Source organism: Theobroma umbraticum, unplaced genomic scaffold (assembly GCF_002168275.2).
Source record: "Theobroma umbraticum cultivar Fairchild unplaced genomic scaffold, ASM216827v3 scaffold_44.0, whole genome shotgun sequence".
Taxonomy (NCBI): domain Eukaryota; kingdom Viridiplantae; phylum Streptophyta; class Magnoliopsida; order Malvales; family Malvaceae; genus Theobroma; species Theobroma umbraticum.
The window spans coordinates 6,870,244-6,891,494 of record NW_018397255.1 but is presented as its reverse complement, the minus strand read 5'-3'; the positions used below and the strand labels follow the sequence as shown (position 1 = coordinate 6,891,494).

General features: G+C 33.6%; 3 protein-coding genes across 4 annotated transcripts; 2 read left to right on the top strand and 1 right to left on the bottom strand.

The window, feature by feature from the left end:
* The first annotated feature begins 1,509 nt into the window (after positions 1-1,509).
* On the top strand, positions 1,510-6,199 carry LOC110408887 (uncharacterized). The gene is made up of 4 exons (XM_021418018.2): positions 1,510-1,673; positions 2,285-3,484; positions 4,973-5,047; positions 5,930-6,199. The coding sequence occupies exons 2-4, from the start codon at positions 2,579-2,581 to the stop codon at positions 6,044-6,046; spliced, it is 1,098 nt and encodes a 365-aa protein (XP_021273693.1). The 5' UTR covers positions 1,510-1,673; positions 2,285-2,578; the 3' UTR covers positions 6,047-6,199.
* Positions 6,200-9,931: 3,732 nt separating this feature from the next.
* LOC110408888 (topoisomerase I damage affected-like protein) lies at positions 9,932-11,175 on the bottom strand. Its single transcript, XM_021418019.2, is given in 5 exon segments — positions 9,932-10,282; positions 10,284-10,456; positions 10,459-10,559; positions 10,561-10,656; positions 10,658-11,175. Coding segments are annotated over 5 exon segments (957 nt in total). The 5' UTR covers positions 11,074-11,175; the 3' UTR covers positions 9,932-10,111.
* Positions 11,176-13,427: 2,252 nt separating this feature from the next.
* On the top strand, positions 13,428-21,246 carry LOC110409406 (aldehyde dehydrogenase family 3 member H1-like). Of its 2 annotated transcripts, none has more exons than XM_089785754.1 (12): positions 13,428-13,685; positions 15,294-15,407; positions 15,539-15,779; positions 16,987-17,055; positions 17,136-17,232; positions 18,192-18,398; positions 18,999-19,114; positions 19,194-19,298; positions 19,370-19,542; positions 19,625-19,715; positions 20,301-20,446; positions 20,796-20,937. In XM_089785754.1, exons 1-12 carry the CDS (start codon positions 13,645-13,647, stop codon positions 20,797-20,799), a joined length of 1,404 nt encoding a protein of 467 aa, XP_089641880.1. In that variant the 5' UTR covers positions 13,428-13,644; the 3' UTR covers positions 20,800-20,937. The 2 variants fall into 2 exon arrangements, with proteins under 2 accessions (XP_089641880.1, XP_021274411.1); XM_021418736.2 differs by having other exon boundaries at positions 13,430-13,685; positions 20,301-20,450; positions 20,796-21,246.
* The last annotated feature ends 5 nt before the right edge of the window (positions 21,247-21,251 follow it).

Sequence of the window (21,251 nt, the reverse complement as noted above, 5' to 3'; positions counted from 1 at the left end):
ATTCACATTAATCATATTATTATTGATATGATTTTTTAATTTATTATTGTTTTTCCAATAAAATATTGTTTAATTAATCAAATAACTATTTTATTTTTTATGGACTATTATCTCTTTAAAAGGGTCAAACAATCCTTTTTTATAAAATAAATTATCTTTTTTTATCACTTGATTTTAGAAAACTTCTTTTTTGATTACTTAATTATAACATTTTGGTCAATATTATTATTTTAGTCTCATCTATGTTAGTTGCTCAATCACATGACCATGTTTATATAGTAATTAAAAATAAAAAATAATTATTACATGAACATGATCTCATGACAAAGTACATGATGTAGATATGTCAATTGATCAATATAGGATAAGAGATTTATTATCTTTTAATAATTAAATTATATTTATTAATATTAGTGATCAAAATATTATTTTTTAAAATTAAATGATCAAAAAAATAATTTATTTTTTTATTTTTTATATATTAATTTTATTTACTTAACAAACTAATTCAATATCCTTAATTTAAATTAACAACACAATAAAACAAAAATGAAAAAAGAAATTCCCTTTTTTGTCTTGGATGTCTCAATGTTTTGAAGTTGAACTTAAACCCAATAGACTTGGGTCAAGACTTCGGATTAGACTTTGTCCACAACTCACTTTCTCTCTCTCTCTTATTTTTTAAGATATAAAAAATAATAATTTTAAACCTATACTTAACTAAATTCTAAAATTCTCATCTTATTGAATATTTATTATTCCATACTTGTTTATATATACCTTTTTCTTTTAATTTATTTTAATATAACCTTTTTCATATATTTTTTCCCTTTACCTTCTACTCAAAAACAATTCTTATTATATTATTAATATTTATAAAATTTATTACTTCAATAATCACTTAATGAGTTTCTCTAACAGTCACTCAACATTAAAATTCAATAATAGTCACTTAATATTAAAATTTTTTTTAATAACATTATTCATTATATGTATTAAAGTTTATTATTAAATAACCATCATTTTTAATATTATATATAAAACCTTCATAATTCATATGAAGAATCTTCACTTTTCTAGCACTATAAGATTTTCATCCAAAGCTTTTCTTTAATTTCTCTTTTTTAATAATTTTTTACTCTTTAATTATTCACTTATTATTTTTTATTTGTTACAACACTCAATATTTCAAGAACTGCGTTAATATTTTTCTTCGTCACCTCAATAAATCTTTTTATTTTTTTATAACACTTTTTTTAAAAATTTTTTTACAAATATTATAAGATTAATATATAATTCTCATTTTTATATTTATGTAAAAATTAAATATCAAAAAGTAAAATTTTTAAAATAAATATTTTTAAATTAAAAATTTTATTTATTAAATAAATTGTAATATTTTATTTATTGATGGCACATAAAAACAAAAATAAAATGTTGGAAGAGAGTAACAGTCTATACGGGAAAGGAGAGTATAAGGGAAAGACAGTCCAAAACCCAAAAGACAAAGCAATGCAAAGCCCATAAAAGAAAGTAAGAGAGCGTCATAGCGGTAGAGGCGAGCAGCCCCACATTCCCTTCGTCACATCCTATTCTCCAACAGAAATCCCTCCGCCTCACTCCTCACTCATTTTCTACTGAAGCTTTTCCCTGATCCACCTCAATTACTATAGGTTCGGTTTATTTTTCCTCTTGCTTCCTCACCTTTTCCATGATCTAGGATTTCTTGGTCTTTCATGGGTTTTACTATTTGCTTTTTTTTTAATAAATATTTGTGAAATAAATTTGTTCATGGGCTCTCAATTGCGTGTTAAATTTATGATTCTTTTGTTTGATTTTTTTTTCTTTCTCATGCGTGCTTATTATTTAATTAAATTGCTGCTTTGGGTTTGATTGAATTTGGACGTTGGGCATTTTCAATTATTAAAGTATCTTTCCTAGGTCTTTAATTTTTCTTATCATTTCTTGTATCTCAATTGGCCTAATTGCTCCAAGTGTGAGTAAGGTACTTTTTTTTAACAGTAAGATTTGAGTGTTTGACTAATTGTGGAAATCTTGTGTTTTAAATTGATTCTATTTGATCATTTATGATTGTTATTATTGTTGATTATTTTTAATCCATTACTTTATCAGCTGAAGAAGATAATGGATTTAATACCCATTGTAGTTATGGCTTTTCCTATTCATTTCTAAGGATAAACTTTTAAAAATTCTATTGTTTTCTTGCATTTACATGTTTTATTATTGGTTACATAAGGTGTGAATTTGTACTATTGTGAACCAGGAACCTATCATGAAAAAGATTGTCAGATAATTTTATCTGCTGTCCTGCTCGAGTACTTTTTCCTTGTTTCTATCTTGCATTAAGGCCCTGGATTATGCTAAAACAACAAAGCACCGTTCTTCGATGGAGTGCAAGTGGTTGTGAACTGTCTGTTTTGTATGGAGGTAGTGTTGCTTTTTTTCGGTTGCTTAGCAACTCACAATGGAGAGATTGGCCTCATGGAAGATTAAGATGATGCAAAAGTAATATGCTGCTGTAATTGAAGAGATTATATTTAATGCTATTTGATTCGTGATGGGTAAGGAATATTTGCCACAAGCAGTCAATGGAGGTGTTAGCAATGATAGTTGCCCAAATGCTGACAGTGATGATTCTGGGACTTACTCGCAATGCAGTATAGACAAGGAGGCAGGTTTGGCTACTTGTCGTGTGTGCCAGTGTGTTGAATCTGACAAAAGGGGGGATGCGGCATTAGGATTTTTGGGCATCACTCCTCCCTTACCAGAAGCGGTTAAAAGCAATGCAGAAGCTAAGCCTAATAGCAATGGAATTCCAAAAGATGTTGAAAGTGATTTTTCCCATGCTGAGAGTGTTGGAAGAGAATCTGGGTTTGTTGAGTTCATTAGCCCTGAGGGAGAGGTTTTCATCTGTAGTACTGATTTAGAAATAGGCTCATGTCATCATCATGACGCATTAATTGAACTTGGTTGTTCTTGCAAAAATGATCTCGCTCTAGTGCATTATGCTTGTGCTCTCAAGTGGTTTGTTAGTCATGGATCTACTGTTTGCGAAATCTGCGGAAATCCTGCAAAAAATATCAGGACGTCTGACTTTAAGAAAGTTGTGGTTTCTTTGAAGGATTATGAAGCATTGAGAGAAAGGACTGCTAGTGGAGATCCCAATCCTGCCCAAGTTCATACAAGTTCAGGTGTAGACCCTGATGCTGTTGCTGCTATACTGAGGCAACGGCTAAGTGAGATTTCATTGTGGTTTAGTCCACATGGTAATAATAACAATAACAACAGTTCTGCTGCAGTCTCACAGGTTGTTTCTGAACAACCCCTGAATACTTTCACTGAAGAAGTTGCTCCCACTGAAAATCCTGCAACCAAATGGGCTGTGGAAGGTACTGGAATTCTGCTTGCGACAGGTCTACTTACTGTTACACTTGCATGGCTCATTGCTCCTCGTGTTGGAAAGGTATATTGTAATAAATGCTCATATAACTTCTCAGGCAAGCTAGGGAACTCTTGCTTCTTGTTATTCCAATGTTTATAAAGAAATCCAATATTTAAAAGTATCAGCTTGCTGGAATTGCCAAACCTTTAACTGTATTCTTAGAGCATGAAATATTTCAGAAATTTAATATTTTTCCAATTATAAACCAGCATGAGAAGTGATGATTGTATAATTACTTGAGGTCTGTAAGAGAGGAATTATTTCTGTCTGATACACAAGCAATCATTTTCAATACTGGGTTGGAAGTATGTTACTCATTTTTTATCTACTTTCTCTATTCAAATCATGGTATCGCTATCAACTGATGCTTGCTGTCACACTGTTTACTGTTATATGTTGCTTCTGTTATAATTGTTGTATTGTCTCTTGTTCTAGAGAAGAAATTATCTATCGTATTAAAGTGATGGGGTTGATACACATTACTAAACTCTATTATTATGTCCTTTTAAAGGGTAATTAGAAATGTTGTGTGCATTATGATATTCCTTTATATCAAATGCTAGATTAAATCTGCTTGTATGTCTCCTTAATAAATAGTTTTTGATGATGGTTTAGAGTTGTCATTAATGTGGTATTTTCTTTTGGACTATGGTATATGGATGGAAAGGCCTATATTAATATACAGATCGAATGTAAACTAGCTTCCAAAGACTTTTAACAGTGAGGTTCTTAGGGAAGGCTGTGAATTGTTGATGTAGATACAGGATTCAGGTTGGGTATTTTATGGATGATATGAGGATATAGATTTCGTTGATAGGGCAGGGACACATTAATGCATATTCTTTCTTTTTACACGTGTCAATCCAGGCCCACACTGGTACCTAGAATTGGCAATTGAGTGGTTGTGGGCAAATTTTGGTATCCAAATCTATTCAGATGTCACATTTTGAGCCATACTGGCATCTTTTGTCGGTAATAGCTGAACTTGTGAAAACATAAACTGTGTTATTAGTGGGTTCTTCATCTCCTTTTCTTCAAGTAAAACTATATGAATCGAGGTGAGGTTTTTGGCATGAATACTTTGAGGACTTTTAGTGGTCTTAGGAATGATTTGACTGTTGGTTATGCCCAGGGTAGAAGTGCACATTTATTTTCAATCCCTCGTAAAGTATCTTAAGTTCAGAAACAGCATTTTTTGGGATTAATCTAACTGTCTAGGACCTGTTGCTTTCTTGATAACCAAAATCATGAATGCAGAGAACAATTCTATTTTACTTTTCCTTTTATATACATATTGATTGAATGGAATGATAATACTCTTCCCCCTATATTTATATATATTTTATTAATTGCATTTGTGCAGCACCATTAGATTCCTCGGCCCCACATATTCTTGTCAATGAAAATTTTATCAACATAGTTAAAACATTGTTTTTTTAATTACAAGTATGCATTTAGGCATCGGGATTATTATGTGCTTTATTTAATTTATCTTTCTGTTTTTTGTAGAAAACGGCTAGGAGTGGTCTTCATATTCTCTTGGGAGGTATTTGTGCCTTAACGGTTGTGGTCTTCTTTCGCTTTGTGAGTAACTTGATACTATTTCTTTAGTTGTTTATTTGCTAAACTCCTTTGCATTTGATTTGACTAAACATAAATATATTTGTATGTAAGATTTTGATACTTGATTGATTCTTTTTGTTTCTGTCCTTGACAAACTAATAGATCAAGACTTTCAGCTAGTCTTTTGCTTTTGCCATCCTGGCAAGTATTTGTTTACTGTGCTTCATGTGACTGTTTTTTAAAATTATGTTGGTACTCATATAGAAGGCCATTGCATTTAGAAAACAATTAAGGATTGCATTCTCTCTTGGTTTATATTGTATATTTAAAATCTGGATAAGTTTCTCATTTTAATTTTGCAATAGCGTCCCTATACTTCTGGTCAAACCTGAGGTTGAAAGTTTAATGTTATTGGCTGTGTATTGCTTGCTGTTTATCTCTCTTTGTTGTTTATGTAGTTTCAAATCTGCAATTTAGCATCTTTTGCAGTCCTTTTGAGGCTAGTGTAAGCCAATTGAGGAGGCTACTTGCTGCTTGAAATAGCAGCTATCTTAATAAAATTTTTTTATACTTTTGCTCTATCTTCACAATAGGCATGGCATTCATGTAAGGCATGCACTATTTGTGTCATAATCTTTACCTTAAATTCTGAGGTTGATCTGAAATAGTAGTATAGAGAATCAAAGTAACAAGTACAGGAAGACATTGCACTTTTGTATATCTAAGGAAATTTATTCTCTTCAGGCTGTTGTGTGGCTGGTTCAATATTGCAGTTAAATTCTGAGTTTCTGTTCATCTTCTGGTTCATTTGCTTGAGATTATCACACTCGTAGTCTTTATCTTTTTATTTTTATTTTTTCTTCTTATTTCAGTTTTAGATAATGTTTTGGCTGGAACTTGCAGATTGTGCTGACAAGGATTAAGTATGGACCTGCACGCTACTGGGCTATCTTGTTTGTCTTCTGGTTTCTTGTGTTTGGTATATGGGCTTCAAGAACGCATGGTGCTCATACAACATGATTTGTTGGTATATGATGCATATAAATTCACTATTATATTCTTTTTTGCTGCCAAATAGTAAATGTTGAGAAAATTGGATTTTACTAGACTTAATGAATGGCAGTTATAATTCAATTTGATAGATCATGCCTTTTGGGGTTTGCATTTTTGCAATGAGCTGTGCGTCAGGCAACATTGTGTGTGGAATGATGTTAGCCTAGTTGGCCCTTGAAGGTAATCTGATGTCTGTTGGGTTAATATATTCCTGATTGCTGAACGCTGAATGGAATGTAGGTCGATATCCATTGCATCTTAACATAAATATATGCCTATCGTTTGCTGCTTTCTAGTACTCTTGCTCGGCTGGGGAGCTTTGTTATGTCTTGCCTCCCTGGAACGAAAGACTTGCTCCTTTTTTTAAAAAAAATTGAGAGAAAGGGATTTGAGTTTTGCTTTTTAGTGTATCAACCAATAACAAAAAACTCAGTTGCCTAATGCTCGGATGCAGAAAACTTGTTTTTGGTTGAGACAGTACTATATTTGGTCACTCCATTTTTGTAGGTTACAGAAGGGGGAAAGAGGAAGAGAAGGAAATCGCAGTACACTCTTAAGGGTAAACACACCTTACAGGTTACTCATTGACTGTTAAAAGTCTGGGAAACATTTTATGTGGCATAATTTTCTAGACTGATCCATTTTCTTGTTCCATCATCCGCCATTATTTCATCTCACTCCATGAGCACGCGGTAGCATTTCCAGTCAATTGATTTCATTCCGACAGCTTAACCCATAAAAACATGGTTACTTAAAGCTACTTAACCCGGCTTATTCACGATCAAGATTATCTCTAACTCGAGCTGCTTGAGTAAGAAATCGACCAATGTTGATGTAATTTTACACTCAAATTCAAGTGACTCACGAGTCAAATTGAGTTCATAACAGCTGGATTTTATTTTCAAGCCGAGCATAAATTTACCCAAAAAGAAAAGCTCAAAGCTGACATTATTATGGCAACCGGGTGGGGCTAACCTTTTGAATCAATGATACATGCAATTTTACCATTGGACTAAAGATCAATTGCCCTTTTTTTCTTTTTTTTTTTGTGGATAAAAGGCAAATTCATTTAAACCATTAAATCATAACAGAAGACGGGAGGTCCTCATCAGATAGAGTAAGCCTCCACTCTCTAATTCCATCTTAATCACACGCAGATGAGCTCATGCTTAGGCCAAACCATTAGAGCTCTCCGGACGGGAGAAAGAACAAGACCTACAACTCAAAACTATATCCTTAACATCATCTATCACTACCCTGCAATGCAAAAAAATTGGCTCTAGACTCCAACTAGCTGCTATATATGGCTTGTAAAGACAAGGTAACTAAGCGAGTGCCTTTGCTTTTGGGTACAAAAGATGCTGGAAATGCCCAAACTGCACAACCTACCAAAAATGGAAAAAAACATAAACCGCTCTAGCATCCGCTAAAAATAATGCTCCAGTCCTGTGAAGGGTCATCCAAAACAGTGACCTCATTGTCAGAAAGCTGACCAAAATTTACTAGGAAGTCTAAGCCAATAACCAAATTCTTTTTACGGACAATATATGCAGACCATGAAGAGAATTGACATACAATGGACTCTCAAAAGAGTTTGGCTTGAGGAGCATAAACAAAAATGAGCTATTTAATGGAGATTAGAACTAAGATCAAGTGTCCATGGATGTGATGCTGACTATTGTAGAAAATGTTAAAACTTGCTGTACCATAAGCAAAGCATCTTGCTTGGTAAGTTTTAATGCTAATCCTAGAATTACAACATGGTCAACCCTTTGATCATATTCTTAAGTCTCTAGGAGACTTAATATATCAACATAGACATTAAAGATGTCATACTCTTGGTTGCAATATTTGAAACTCGTGATGGCCCAGGGATTAGTGTAATACTAAAGAAATATACATCAAACATAAGTATGGAAGTGAACCATGCTTGTCTCTAGTTCAAACTCATAAAAGGAATGGAGTCGAGTATAGACCTCAGCCTCCCCGAATGTTCAGCCTGATCCTTTCTAGTCTACGTGTCAAATTTTCTTGAAAGTAAGTATTTGCAAAAGTTATGTCCAACTTCATATTAGAGCCATATGAAAATGTGGATTAAGCATAACTGCTACACATTAAAGTGAAAATGCCACCTAAAAGACAAATTTCATGGCAAAACTTCTCCATTAATTGGAAGAACCAACTGTATGTACTTGTGTACATATTTCTACATCATGATAGAATAAAAAATAACACAGCCTTTCCCCCCATGATCCTAGAATTCCTCCTGAACCATCCTTATTTTCAACCTAAAATGGAGAGTTTATCCAAGTATTTCCTTTTGAACTCTTTGAAAGTTCTTAATAATGATCTGTTTCTTCCAGTTTCTTCAGCAATGGCAAGATGACCTCTTTTTCTTCGAATAGCTATTTTGAGAAAAATTTTCCTTTTTGATCGCCTCTTATTTCCCTCCATCAAAATCAGCAGCTATTCCTTTTCCTGCTTATCATTCCCTTTGAAATTCTGCTAGAACTCAGCCCATTTTATCATCTAGTTCAGCATAGCCTTAATTATGTAATTTTTAAAAACAGTAATAGACAGCTTCATATCTAGTAATGCTTTTTAGCTCAAGATGAATGCATCTCGACAACACAACACCACAACCAACCACCACACCCCCCCCCCCACCCCCCACCCCCCCCCCCCCCCCCCCCCCCCCCCCCCCCCCCCCCCCCCCACCCCCCCCACCCCCACCCCCCCTCCCCCCCCCCCCCCAAAAAAAAAAAAAAACACACAGAGACACAGACTCAGGCTGAAACACATAATTAAGTCATGCTCCACTGACCTGAGGAAGCAGAGAAAACACCTTGCAGCGTTTTGAGTTCAAAAATGCATCAGTCTCTAAATTATATCTAATCAGTTTCTAAGCCATAGGCAAACAAGCTGTTCTCCGAACTAAAGCCTCTTAAAATACGTGCAACAACAACATTTTTTGGAATTCATTTACTTCTTAGACATTTCCAGCATATGCTTCCACTATTACAACAATGGGCATCCTAATGTATACTTAGTAAAAGTATGTTGCCAACCAGTCCCATTAATATTACTGTTCAAAATGTAGTTTCCCATTGACATTGCTGTACACGAATTAAGCTTCTCCTATTGACATTGCCATACAAGATATTTGGCTTCCCCATTGACATTGCCATACAAAATACTTATCTTTTACTCTGTCTTAAGGATTTTCTCCCAACAAGTGGGGTCCATGATTCCACTATGTCATGCAACGATCGGGAAGATCTCATCTTTGATGCTATTCCTGTTTCTACTTTTAGCAACTATCAGGTGGATCCTTCAACTTATCTAGTTCCTAAGCACCGCTCAAAAGAACCTAGAGATGCTTGTTGTTCTGGCACCATACACGTCTCCTATTTTATAAACAAGCCACTTCACCTTAACTCCAAAAGTTTCCAAGCCGTACAAGCTATCATTTCTTCAGAGCAAGCCCGACAGTTAAAATTCATTGGCAGAATTGGTCTAACTCTTAGTACCTCCTTTTGGTAGTATGCATCCTTCATAAGACATTCATAAACTTCTTTTCAAGAATCAAATTTTACCATGAAAAAGGCACTAGCAAAAACTTCATTCGCTGGCCTGATCTGAGCTTGATTGTGATCCATTTTCGTGAGGACATTGCAACCATGTAACAGGTTATTTAAGAACTGAAGTCTATTATTTCTAATTATGCACTATTCTCATTGAACTTAAGTGAGACCAATGAATGAACCACAGGGATCTTTCAAAAACAAGACCTTAACCAGTGTTAATAGGCACTTGTTAACATTTTCCTTACCTATAAAAGAAGTCATCGGGTAAATTTCAGGAAATTGTTTTAACATTAGTAATTTACTAATTTCTGGAGAAGTACAAAAAACATATGCATAAATTAACAAAAATAAAAGAGAAAAATTAAGGCAGTAAAAGTAAAAATAAGTAACCAAAAAAGAGAAACATACCCCATTTCTTTCTTCTTCCTTTTTCTTTTTTTCTTTTTTACCCAAGAAAAAAAACATCATCAGTCATCAGAACAATATACTGCAAAATCTCTCAAAGGGGCATTCCTGAAATCCATGAAGGCAACCTCAGCTCTCTTATCCTGCCTCTCTTCCCTCTCCCTCCCCGAACCCGACCTGAATCTACTTTCCTGAACAAGTAAACCGATTTGCGTAGCGGAATTAGCAGAACTTAGAGATGGGTTTTTCCTTGTATTGAAAAGTGTCCATCCCATTCCAGCCAAAGCCCTTGAAAATGCATCCATGGATTCTATCCTATCACCTGTCAGCCTTGAAAATAGAGAAATGGAGCAGCAATCCCAGTTGCGGGACTCATCAAATTTGCATCATAATAGAGCCCGAGGAGATGAAAACGAGCTTGAAAGGCCTTAGAGAGGGAAACAAAGGAACGAAGATGGGAAAGGGAGGAGGAAGAGAGTGAAGGAAGGAAACAAAAACGGACCGTGCGGTAAAGGCATGGAAAAAGAAGACGAGAGAGACAAGGCAGAGGAAGTAGCTGAAGAAGAAGAAGCAGAAGACGAAGAAAGAAGAGGGGGAGGGGGAGGAAGAAGAGTAAGAGAAAACGATGTGAGAAAGGGAAGGGGTCGGGTAGAAATCCATGCCCATTTCTCTGGCTATGGTGGCTAACCTAAATGTGTCGCAGATTACTTCTCTGGTAGGGAGAAAGAGGAGCAGTGGGGTCTTAGGCTTGGTTTTGCATTTGGGGGTTCTGGGTTTGGTTGATTTAGAGGAGTAATAATAGAAGTTGTAAATGCTGGGCTTGGAGGCATCGTTTTCATCATCATCATCTTCAAGGTTGGACTTAGAATGATGGCGATGGTGATGCTGGGAGAGAAGGAGAGGGTGTTGGGTGAAGGCCTCTCGTACCAGCTTTAGTGGGAGCATCTTTTCTTGTCTCTTCTTTTTCTTTGGCTTCTGAGTGAGTAATAAATAAGGCATCATTCTTTCGTTCTTTTGAAATCTTGACTGGTCTGCTAAAGAAAACGAGATCCAGTTTGATACTTTTGGTTACATGACTACCGACTGTCGATTCTTCTGCGCCTGCTGCTGCCTTTCAATATTGTCCTTTCCTTTACCTTGCTCCCATCTCCACAAATCCTGCTCTTAATTTCCATGGGCCTCCACAACATTTTCTAACTCTTCAACAACCGGGCCACACTAAAGATTATTCAGTTAGGCCCAAGCCTATCTAGTCCAATATATAATATTATTTATATATATATATATATATATATTAATGAAAGGTCACTCTCCTGTTAAAGTTTAATAAGTTATTTATTTTAAGTACAAAAATCAACTTAATGCTCTTTTTTACCCAATTTGAAAAGAAAAAAAAATCTAAACATAATAACTAAAAAATCTGTTAAACTATTAAGATAAATTCAAATAAGTCCTTGTACTTTTATTATGTTAAATAAGTTTTTTTTATTTTTATTGTAATCAAATAAATTTTTAATAATTGACTTAATCAAAATACTCATTATCATTCTATGTTGCGTGACGTTAACATAGTATCTTCACATGTCATTATTGATGATAATATAATATACTGATATATCATAATTAATAATGATGTTACATGTTAATTTAACATGATAACATGATAATATAATATTTTTCACCTTCTACATTTATATCATGCGAATACAAAATGATAAATGGTATTTTAATTAATGACAATTATAATCATTGTCGTATGAGCTTAATCATTCCTTTGTTCAATAATGAATCATTAGTCATATGAATTTATTTGATCTAAAATAAAAATATAAAAGCTTGATTGAATGTAATAAAAGAATAATAGTTTATTTAAATTTTCTTAAATAGTTTAAGCATTTATTTGATCATTATGTCAAAAAATTATTAATAACAAAATTCTTTGGCATAATGCTTGAAAAACCCTTGAATAATTTAAGAAAACTCAAATAAACCTTTATTTTTCATTATCTCCAATCAAGTTTTTTTATTTTTATTTTGAATCAAATAGAGTTTTATGACTAACGATTTACTAATTATTATTAATCAAGATATTACTTATCATTTTCTAGTCGTGTGGAGTTAAGTAATACCCATATAAAGGATGAAAGATATTTTTTTAATAATTATTTGTAAGCACCTATTAATATTTTTTATAAATCTGATCATCTTGTTCTAAAATTCGAATTCTCAAGATCTTCAAAACAATATTTACAAAATTTTCTATCATTTTTTTAGATTTTTTTGTTACCTTGATTTATAAAGGGTATAATATAAAATAATATAGTTTTCTTTTTTTTTTTGTTTGTTTTACATCTAACAAGCAATGAAAGGAAAGACATTTATTTTTTACATCCACTTTTCTCCTTCTCTAATTTTCCATTTTTTCATCGATCCTACCAAGCAAAGCTTAGGTAACTTCATATAATTAAAAAAAAAAAAGAACTCCCCCTCAATAAATCAAATTAATATGTAATTAAAATGATAACAACTAAATTTACTTATCATCACTTTTTTTTTGTAAGAGTGTAATTATTTTTATTTAGTTTTTATGGTTGAGAAAATATGCAATTCTAATACTATTAAATCATTTATGAAATTAAAATTAGAAATTTCAAATTATTGAATTTAAACAATCTTTTACATACAAAGTATTACAAGTACTAATTTATATTTATAGGCTCCTAAGCTTTATTTTTAAATTTAAAGATAACAAGACATGATTTAATATTTTTTTATATATTTATAGTGCATCACATATATATATTTTTTGAAATATGTAATATAGTAAATTGTATCAAATTTCAAAATATTTTTTTCATAAACAATTTAGATATAATATTTTAATTTTTTTTAACTATTTAAAAAAATTTAAATAAATTTTTATTCTTTCATTATATTCAATCAAATTTATATATTTTTATTTTGAGTCAATTAAATTTTTAAAATTATCAAAAAATTAATTATTATTAATTATTTTTTATTTATTCAATATTAATGTATCATAAATAATAAAAATATAATAGTATTGTATCAGTATATAATATTATTATTTACTATAATATTTTACTATACCCAGTAAGTACCATGAACAAGACGGTCAGCGTCAGTGTCCTCAAGATTTGTCTGATACAATAAACCAAACAAGGCCGAAGTGGCAATATCTCCCAAATATGGGCCAACTCCGGAAAGAGAGAGCTGATATGGGTTTGGGTTCATTCCTGTTTAAGACTGTGACACTTTTTGACAATGGAACATGCAGCATGCTAATGTTCATCAGAGAATTAACACGTTGATCCCCTGCACTCAGAAAATTTTAATGGTTGGGAAAGGTCTCTCATGGTCCCCACGAGGTACCTCTTATCTGTTGGCAGCAAAGGATATGAGACTGGTGGCGATTGTGTTTGCATGTACTTCTTGGATTTTCACGCAAAAAGAAGCTGAACAAAAACCTCGATCTTTATTTTTGTTTGCTTCTCCTGGTATACTTTGAGTGACCAAATTCTCTGCCGATAACTTGGAGATTCTCTAGCTGCCATGATAATCGTCTCTGCTGGCCTCTTCAAAGACTGTGGCAGGTGCTTTATCCTCTCATTTTTCTTCTTCAACCCAAACTTTTGGGTCTTCTTTTCAACTGTGAATTATCAAGTACTTTTCCTTTAGCAATCCTCTCTTTTGCTGGTACCTTGTTGGTTTAGTCTTTTGGCTTTCTTGATGCTTGCTTAATATGTTACAATGTTTCATGATGAAATGTTTGTTTGCCTGTAAATTATAATGCAAGTTTCACTGTTGATTTCTATGCATTTTTTTTTTGGGTGATATTTTGCATTGTCAGCTATATGTGGGATGATGGTTTGTGAGTTATTAGTTGTAAGTAAATGAATTGGGAGATTAATACCAACTGCTACTTTGCTTAGAGAGAAAGAACAATTAGAGAATGCCTGAAGATTTTCAGTTTCCTCACACTACCTCTATTAACCGTGTCAAGGCTTGGTTTCAGTGAAATACCCAAAACCCAGTTTTCTATTGGTTGTTCTTACCGAACCCGAACCTTGCCAGGAGAAGGCAAGTCTTGTTGAGGTCAAGTGATAAGGTCTGATAACCACAAGGTAAATTCTTTTCAGGTTAGGCAGCAATATGTACTAACTGTAACTAAACTTCAAATTTCTAGTTTGAAGCTCAATTAAACGATCTTAACTCTACCTTATAAAAAAGAAAAAAAGATCTAGTCTCTCTCCCAGTGGGAAATTTTGTGGAGGGGCCAAGGGGATAGGTATTCAATTTAACGCCAAATCGAAAAATTTTTGTTACTGACAAGCTGAACGGTAATTGGAGGATCTTAGCTTGTAACCTCTGTACTAGTTAAGCAAGCATCAAGGACTCTTTTTTGGAGGTAAGGTGGAACTAATAGAGTTATTGCTTTTTAAAAAACTCTTATAAGCATGCTATAATTTAAGAACTTATATAAATCAAGGGCACATCATACAAGCTGTGCAAAGCAAGACTCTTTATTTATGGATAAAAGTGGGACTACAATCCTTCAAATTTTACAAAATAGAATAAATTCCATCATCAAAATATTCGTAATAGTACATGTCCTTGTCCAAATTCCATGTATTCCTTAGTTTTTTTCTTTGACAATCTATGTGATCTAATTTTCTTCTCTTCTACTTTACAAATGATTTTACTTTGTAAATCTCAATCTGAAGATTCATCTGTATATAATGTAAAAAATTTTGGAGTACACATGGTTATTATGGGTATATGATTTTCTTAGATATCACTAATCTGCCCACTGCTGCGGTGGTGGCGTAGTGTCATTATGGACTTTCAAGAAAACAAAAGAATATTTGGTGACATTAAATTTTCTCGGATAAATCATCAGAAGCTAATTAGCACAATTTTATTTTGGGTGTATCTCTTGAAGCTTTTAATTCAAGGCATAAACAATGAAAACTTCATTAGTTGTGACAAAGTTGTAGACTAGGTAATTGCTGTAATCATATTTTCTGATAAATCCTAGTTTCAATAAACCCAAGAAATGATGACCTGAGTCCATTTGTTCTGACGTCTTTACTCTAAACGAGGGGCTCTAATAATTAGAAATGTGTTTGGTTTAGTCTTCTTGCATATTGATATATACTTTTTGAATGCATTATTTTGCTTTGTTTCTCACTCATTTTCAGATGTTTCAAATCCAGCAGTATAGTTGGTGCTGGCCTGGGTGATACCCTCGCATATCATCATACATATAAGATCAACCAAGTATCCTTCTCCAGTTCTATCCCTTCTTCATCCTAGTAAACTCTCTTTCTCTGTCTGTCTTATTATACTCATGTTTGTGCTTGTGTATTAATTAATTTACTTTTCCTGATCTGCACCACTTCCTGCATTCCTTGGATTTTGTTTTTTTCAAATACATCTAAAAAAGTTGCCGTGCAACACTATCGATAACAATGGAGGAAGCAAAGCAAACATTTGATGTAGACAAAGCTGCTGTGCTTGTTAAGGAGCTCAGGAAAGCCTTTACTTCAGGCAAGACTAAGAGCTATGAATGGAGAATGTCACAATTGGAAAGTATATCAAAGATGATTGATGAGAAGGAGAAGGAGATTATAGAAGCACTTCATAAGGACCTATCGAAACCTGAACTTGAAGCTTTTGTATCAGAGGTCTGTATCATCATTGAATGCCATGCTTTTGTTTATGATTTTCTTACATTCCCTTTTACATCTACCTTACAAGTTGCAAGTTACATTTTTTTTTTTTAATGTATTGCCTTTAGCTGACAATTCATTGTGAAACGAACTTTGTGTGTGCTTTACACTTTCAAGTGAGATTTATTAGTTGTCAAGTTTACATAAAAATTGGGCATAGAAGATGCTACCAATTTGTGAACCATTCACCTCTGTAACCTTACATGAGGAGGGGAAAAAGGGATTAGAACTTTTTATTTGCTGGGTCCTATCATTTCTATGAACACATGTGGAGGGGATTACATAAATATTTTTTATGTAAAGGAAGTGACATTTGGTTGATTATCTCCCTTGAAGAGCACATAGCAGCTTCTTAGATAATAAATTTACCTAATGACAAGGGCTAGAATGAAACTGACAGTCCTGTTAATTTTTACTAGCTGAAACTAGGGGTTTACAATGTTTCTGTTCTATAATAACCATCCTTTGTTAAGCCTCTTGTTGCTTGTTTATTGGAAATTATGAAATAAATATTTCAAATTTTTTTCAGCTTTAGGTTTTATGAGTTCTAATTAAGTCCTTGATATCTAGCCATAAGAGCATATCCATGATTGAAAATTAGCATCTTTTGGCATATTACATGTTTGTTTGTTTTTTTTCCTTTCACTTTCTTTCTTCTTTTCTAATGGACTTTCATTTCAGTAGTTCAATCATTGAGGCTCCATTTGGTTGATGCTTTTGCTCTTTGTTTTTTGTTCTTTTTTTTGTGCAAAAATGAATAGAAAGGAAAAAGCAAAAACTAAAAAATGAATACAAAACAAAAGCAAATAGCAAAAGCATTGGCCAATTGGAGCCTTAGCAAATTGTTCTTGCACAAGCACCAATAAGTTGGTTCTATGTAAGGTTTATCAGTCAAGGTTGTAATTTTGATAGAGAAACCATCAATATGTTTAATATCGGGAAATGCAGAATTTGGATTCATAAGTTATTGCAATAAAAATTAGTGCCATCACTCTCAAGCAATTAGAAGCAATAGTAACCCATAATTTAAGACCATCAACAAACAATAGTTTGATTTTTACAGGAATATCAACCTAAATGTGCTAAAATTAGAAGTCAGGCTTTTTTTTTTCTTAATAATTGACCTGTGCACCGTATACACTTCATATTCTATGTGATGCAGATTTCGATGACAAAATCCTCATGTAAGTTGGCTCTTAAAGAACTTAAACATTGGATGATGCCAAAAAAGGTAATTACTCTTATGAGTACAAACCTTCGGACTAATTGTTACTGTTTACTTTTAGCTTAAAACCCTTAACACTTTTTCAGGTTGAAACTTCAATGGCAACTTATCCATCGTCAGCGGAAATTGTGTCAGAACCTCTTGGAGTTGTGTTGGTCATATCTACCTGGAACTTTCCCTTTTGTATGTTATTTATATGCTGCTTTAACATAATTGAGATAGTTCAAATGAATATTGCTTTGTGGTATTTCACTGTCTAAAATTTTCCTGTACAATCTATTTTCAGTTTTTTGTTATGCTTAGTATTTTTCCCCTAATTAACACCTCTGTGTTTTTCTTTTTAGTAATCTGCCTTCTCTTTTACATTTCTTCTAGTCATGCTCTCTCTTTTTACTCAATATAACTTAATGAAGTATGGTCACTTCAATTTTGTTGCTTGCCTCTTGATATAATTGAACTGTTATTATCATTTTTTACAAATCATCTTCTCTTGATTACAAAATCATTAGGGTGTTTATCTTAATGGATTTTCAAAATAGTAATGTCATTCATTCTTCTTTTATCCCGTCACTTTTTTTATATTTAACTGATCATAGTGATGACATGCTTCATATCTAATGTAATTATGTATGTATGCAAGTCAGCAAGTATGTAGGGTGTGTCTTTTGCATAATTTTATGAAGCTGTAGCATTGCTTTAAAAGCTTTCCTTTTTTTCTCACTTATACTGTAATTTGATATAAGGGGGCTCCATATTATCTGTTTTTAGGTCTTTCATATATATATTTTCGTTGCTGTTGATGTACTGCATTATCCTTATTGATAAAAGAGGTGTCTTACGTTCCAAAAATGAAAAATCTGTACACAATCTATAATCAAACTGCACATGGTGAACTTGTTCCACATCATTTGTTTTCATGATGTATTGATGGTAAACTTAGATTCTACTGCTATATTTAGGAAAGTTTAACAATCCAAAGGTGCCACTAGATTTTTCCTTTGCCTGTGGAATTATTCTGAAACGTAGCCATTGTTTTGATAAATTTTTGTAAAAAATATAATATGATAGACAGCCTTTTTATTTCGTTATTATGTTTTCTATTATATCGTGCAAACTGAAATGTTGGTTGTTCCATCTTGTAGTATTGTCTCTTGATCCGGTGATTGGAGCCATTGCAGCTGGTAATGCTGTCGTCCTTAAACCATCAGAAATTGCTCCTGCCACATCATCATTGCTTTCAAGGTTACTAGTAGAATATGCAGACGAATCTGCCATAAGAGTTGTTGAGGGTGCTGTTGTTGAGACCTCTGCATTATTAGAACAAAAGTGGGATAAGATCTTTTTTACAGGTTTAACCCTATATTTATCTAACGTTGTGATTTCTCCAACTTTGATGCCTCAATGAAATAATTGTAGTCTTCATGGTCTACTATAGTGCAGTGCACTTTGAATTCATTCTATCTTAGTTGAGGCTGCCTAGTTAATGGTTGGATATATGTCCACCTTCTACTTATAAGCTGACAATCAAACTCCCCGGATCACTCTAAACTCCTTTATCTACTATTATAAGTGGATTAATGGCAAACATTGTTATGCTCTCAATATGGGCGAACTGCTTCAAGGAGCACTCCTTTTGTGTCAAAATGCGGCAGCTCCTTTTAATTGGAAGATGTAGTTATGATTGAATTGTTCTCCTAATTCTTTGGTAGCTGTTACTGTATGAAGTCTCCTTACACTTGATGATTATCTTTATTTTTCATGCAATGCTAGGAGGAATAAAAATGAATCAATAAGCATCATGTATTGGCAGGATGCTAAAAATTCCTATGAACTGCTTTTATTTTGCATTAACTTTCAGACTTACAGTCATCTAGTAAGTTCTTGATTTTTTGTACTTCATTTAATTCCCAGCAATAAAATCTTAAAATACAGATTCCTTTACGTTGCAGGTGGGGCGAGAGTAGGGCACATTGTGATGACTGCAGCAGCGAAGCACCTTACACCAGTAACTCTTGAACTTGGAGGAAAGTGCCCAGTTCTTGTTGATTCTAATGTTGATTTACAAGTGAGAGTAGTTCCTGTTTACCTTAAGTTACCTGTCCATCGTCATTTTATTCAGTTGATCTGATTGTAACCGTTATAAGGTTACTGCAAGGAGGATTGTAGCAGGCAAGTGGGCATGCAACAATGGACAAGCTTGCATTGGTGTTGATTATATTATAACAACAAAAGACTTTGCCACTAAGTTGGTAAGATTTTGTCAAAGGAATAAAATTGTCAACTTTAAGTGTCATTGTCTTGAAACATGTTTGATCAACAGATAGGTGCTCTAAGAAGTGTACTGGAGGAATGCTTTGGAAAAGATCCAATGGAATCCAAGGACCGTTCCCGCATTGTAAACTCGTTTCACTTCATGCGTCTAGTAAATCTCTTGGATGAGGATAAGGTCTCTGATAAAATCGTTGTTGGAGGCCAGAGGGACAGGAGCCAATTGTGAGTTTAGTAATCGCTACCTGTAATTATCTTTAACAATCTATTTTGTCATCACCATGTAGTCTTTGGCTCTGTAATGCAGGCAAATAGCTCCAACAATATTGTTGGATGTTCCTGAGGACTCACTGATAATGCAGGAAGAAATTTTTGGACCATTACTTCCCATAATGACGGTGAGTTTCTTTTCTCTGTTAATGTAACAGTATTAATATCATTTAAGACAAACATTTTCATCTTATGGTTTGAACTCTTGAAATGCGAGTATTAATGGTCGAAGGACAAAAACATACTGGATTACTGTTTTCTGATTCTGTTCCCTGCACAATACTTTTATATACTTTCTCTAGTTAGTGCTCCCTGATCATATATTCACAATAAAATCTAAAACAAAGGTTCACTCTAATATTTGAACTCTGGTCTATCCCCCCTCCCTCTTCTTCTCTTTCCTTAACCAAGCATATAAAATACATGTTTGGGCATACAAGCTACAACTAAAGGTTGAAGAAGCCCATTACTATTCTAAGAATGAAGGTAGGGCTCCTTCACCGTAACTATTTCAAAGAATTATCTTTCTATTCTTTGTTTTCTCAATATCCACACCCTAATTTGAGGTCATGATTCCTGAGGCAAGTGTTATTTTTTATTTTTTGCTCAATAATCTCTGAGGCAAGTTGTTAATCATTTTCTACATCAAATGCCCGTGCCTGAGCAAGATGCAATGTATTTTTCAGCTAACTTTGTTCCATGGCCTGTTTTAGGTTGAAAAGTTGGAGGATGCGTTTGACATGATAAACAGAAAGCCAAAAGCTCTTGCTGCATATCTCTTCAGTGATGATGAGCAGATCAAAAGGAAGTTTGTGCAAAACGTATCTGCTGGAGGAATAGCCATTAATGACACCATTCTGCAAGTACTTCCTTACTTCTTGAAATTCATATGGAAAAGCCATAAATGCCCATTTTTCCAATTTTCATTTGTCATCCTGTCAAGCCTGAGATACGAACTTCATCATCACGTAATTCCAAGTTCAATAATTGGTATCCACATCATATCTTTTAATGGTTGGCTGGCTAGTTCTAGATAAAGTCATTGGAAAGGTAGTGGCACATTTTGTCCAATAATTGGCTTGTTGGTTGCGTAGGACTTTCAAATCCTTCTACCTTCCATTGGTTGTTGCATGTCAGTATCAGCATTTGGTTACAATACATATACTTTAGCTAATTAACTGTTTCTGCATCCATGCCAAACTCTGCAGCTAGCAGTTCCCACCTTACCTTTTGGAGGAGTTGGGGAAAGTGGAATGGGTTCATACCATGGTAAATTCTCTTTCGATGCTTTTAGCCACAATAAGGCAGTTTTATACAGAAGTTTCGCGGGAGAATCTCCTACTAGGTACCCTCCATACACACCAGGAAAGCAAAAACAGATGAAGGCCTTAATCAGTGGCGACGTATTTAACATTATGCTTGCTTTACTTGGATGGTTTAAAAACTGAGAATGCAAACAGAGTTGCTTATCTCAATAAAAGATTTCTTAGCTACTTTGCATTCAAGATGAACTGTTGGGTAATTGCATGAAGTTAGAATGACAGAATATATAGCGTATTGTAAAGGTGCTAATTGCACCACTCAAGTATGTACTTGACATTTGCTTAACAATCGTGAAACTAAAGCTACTTGGCGATCATTTTTACCTCTTGATTTTAACCTTA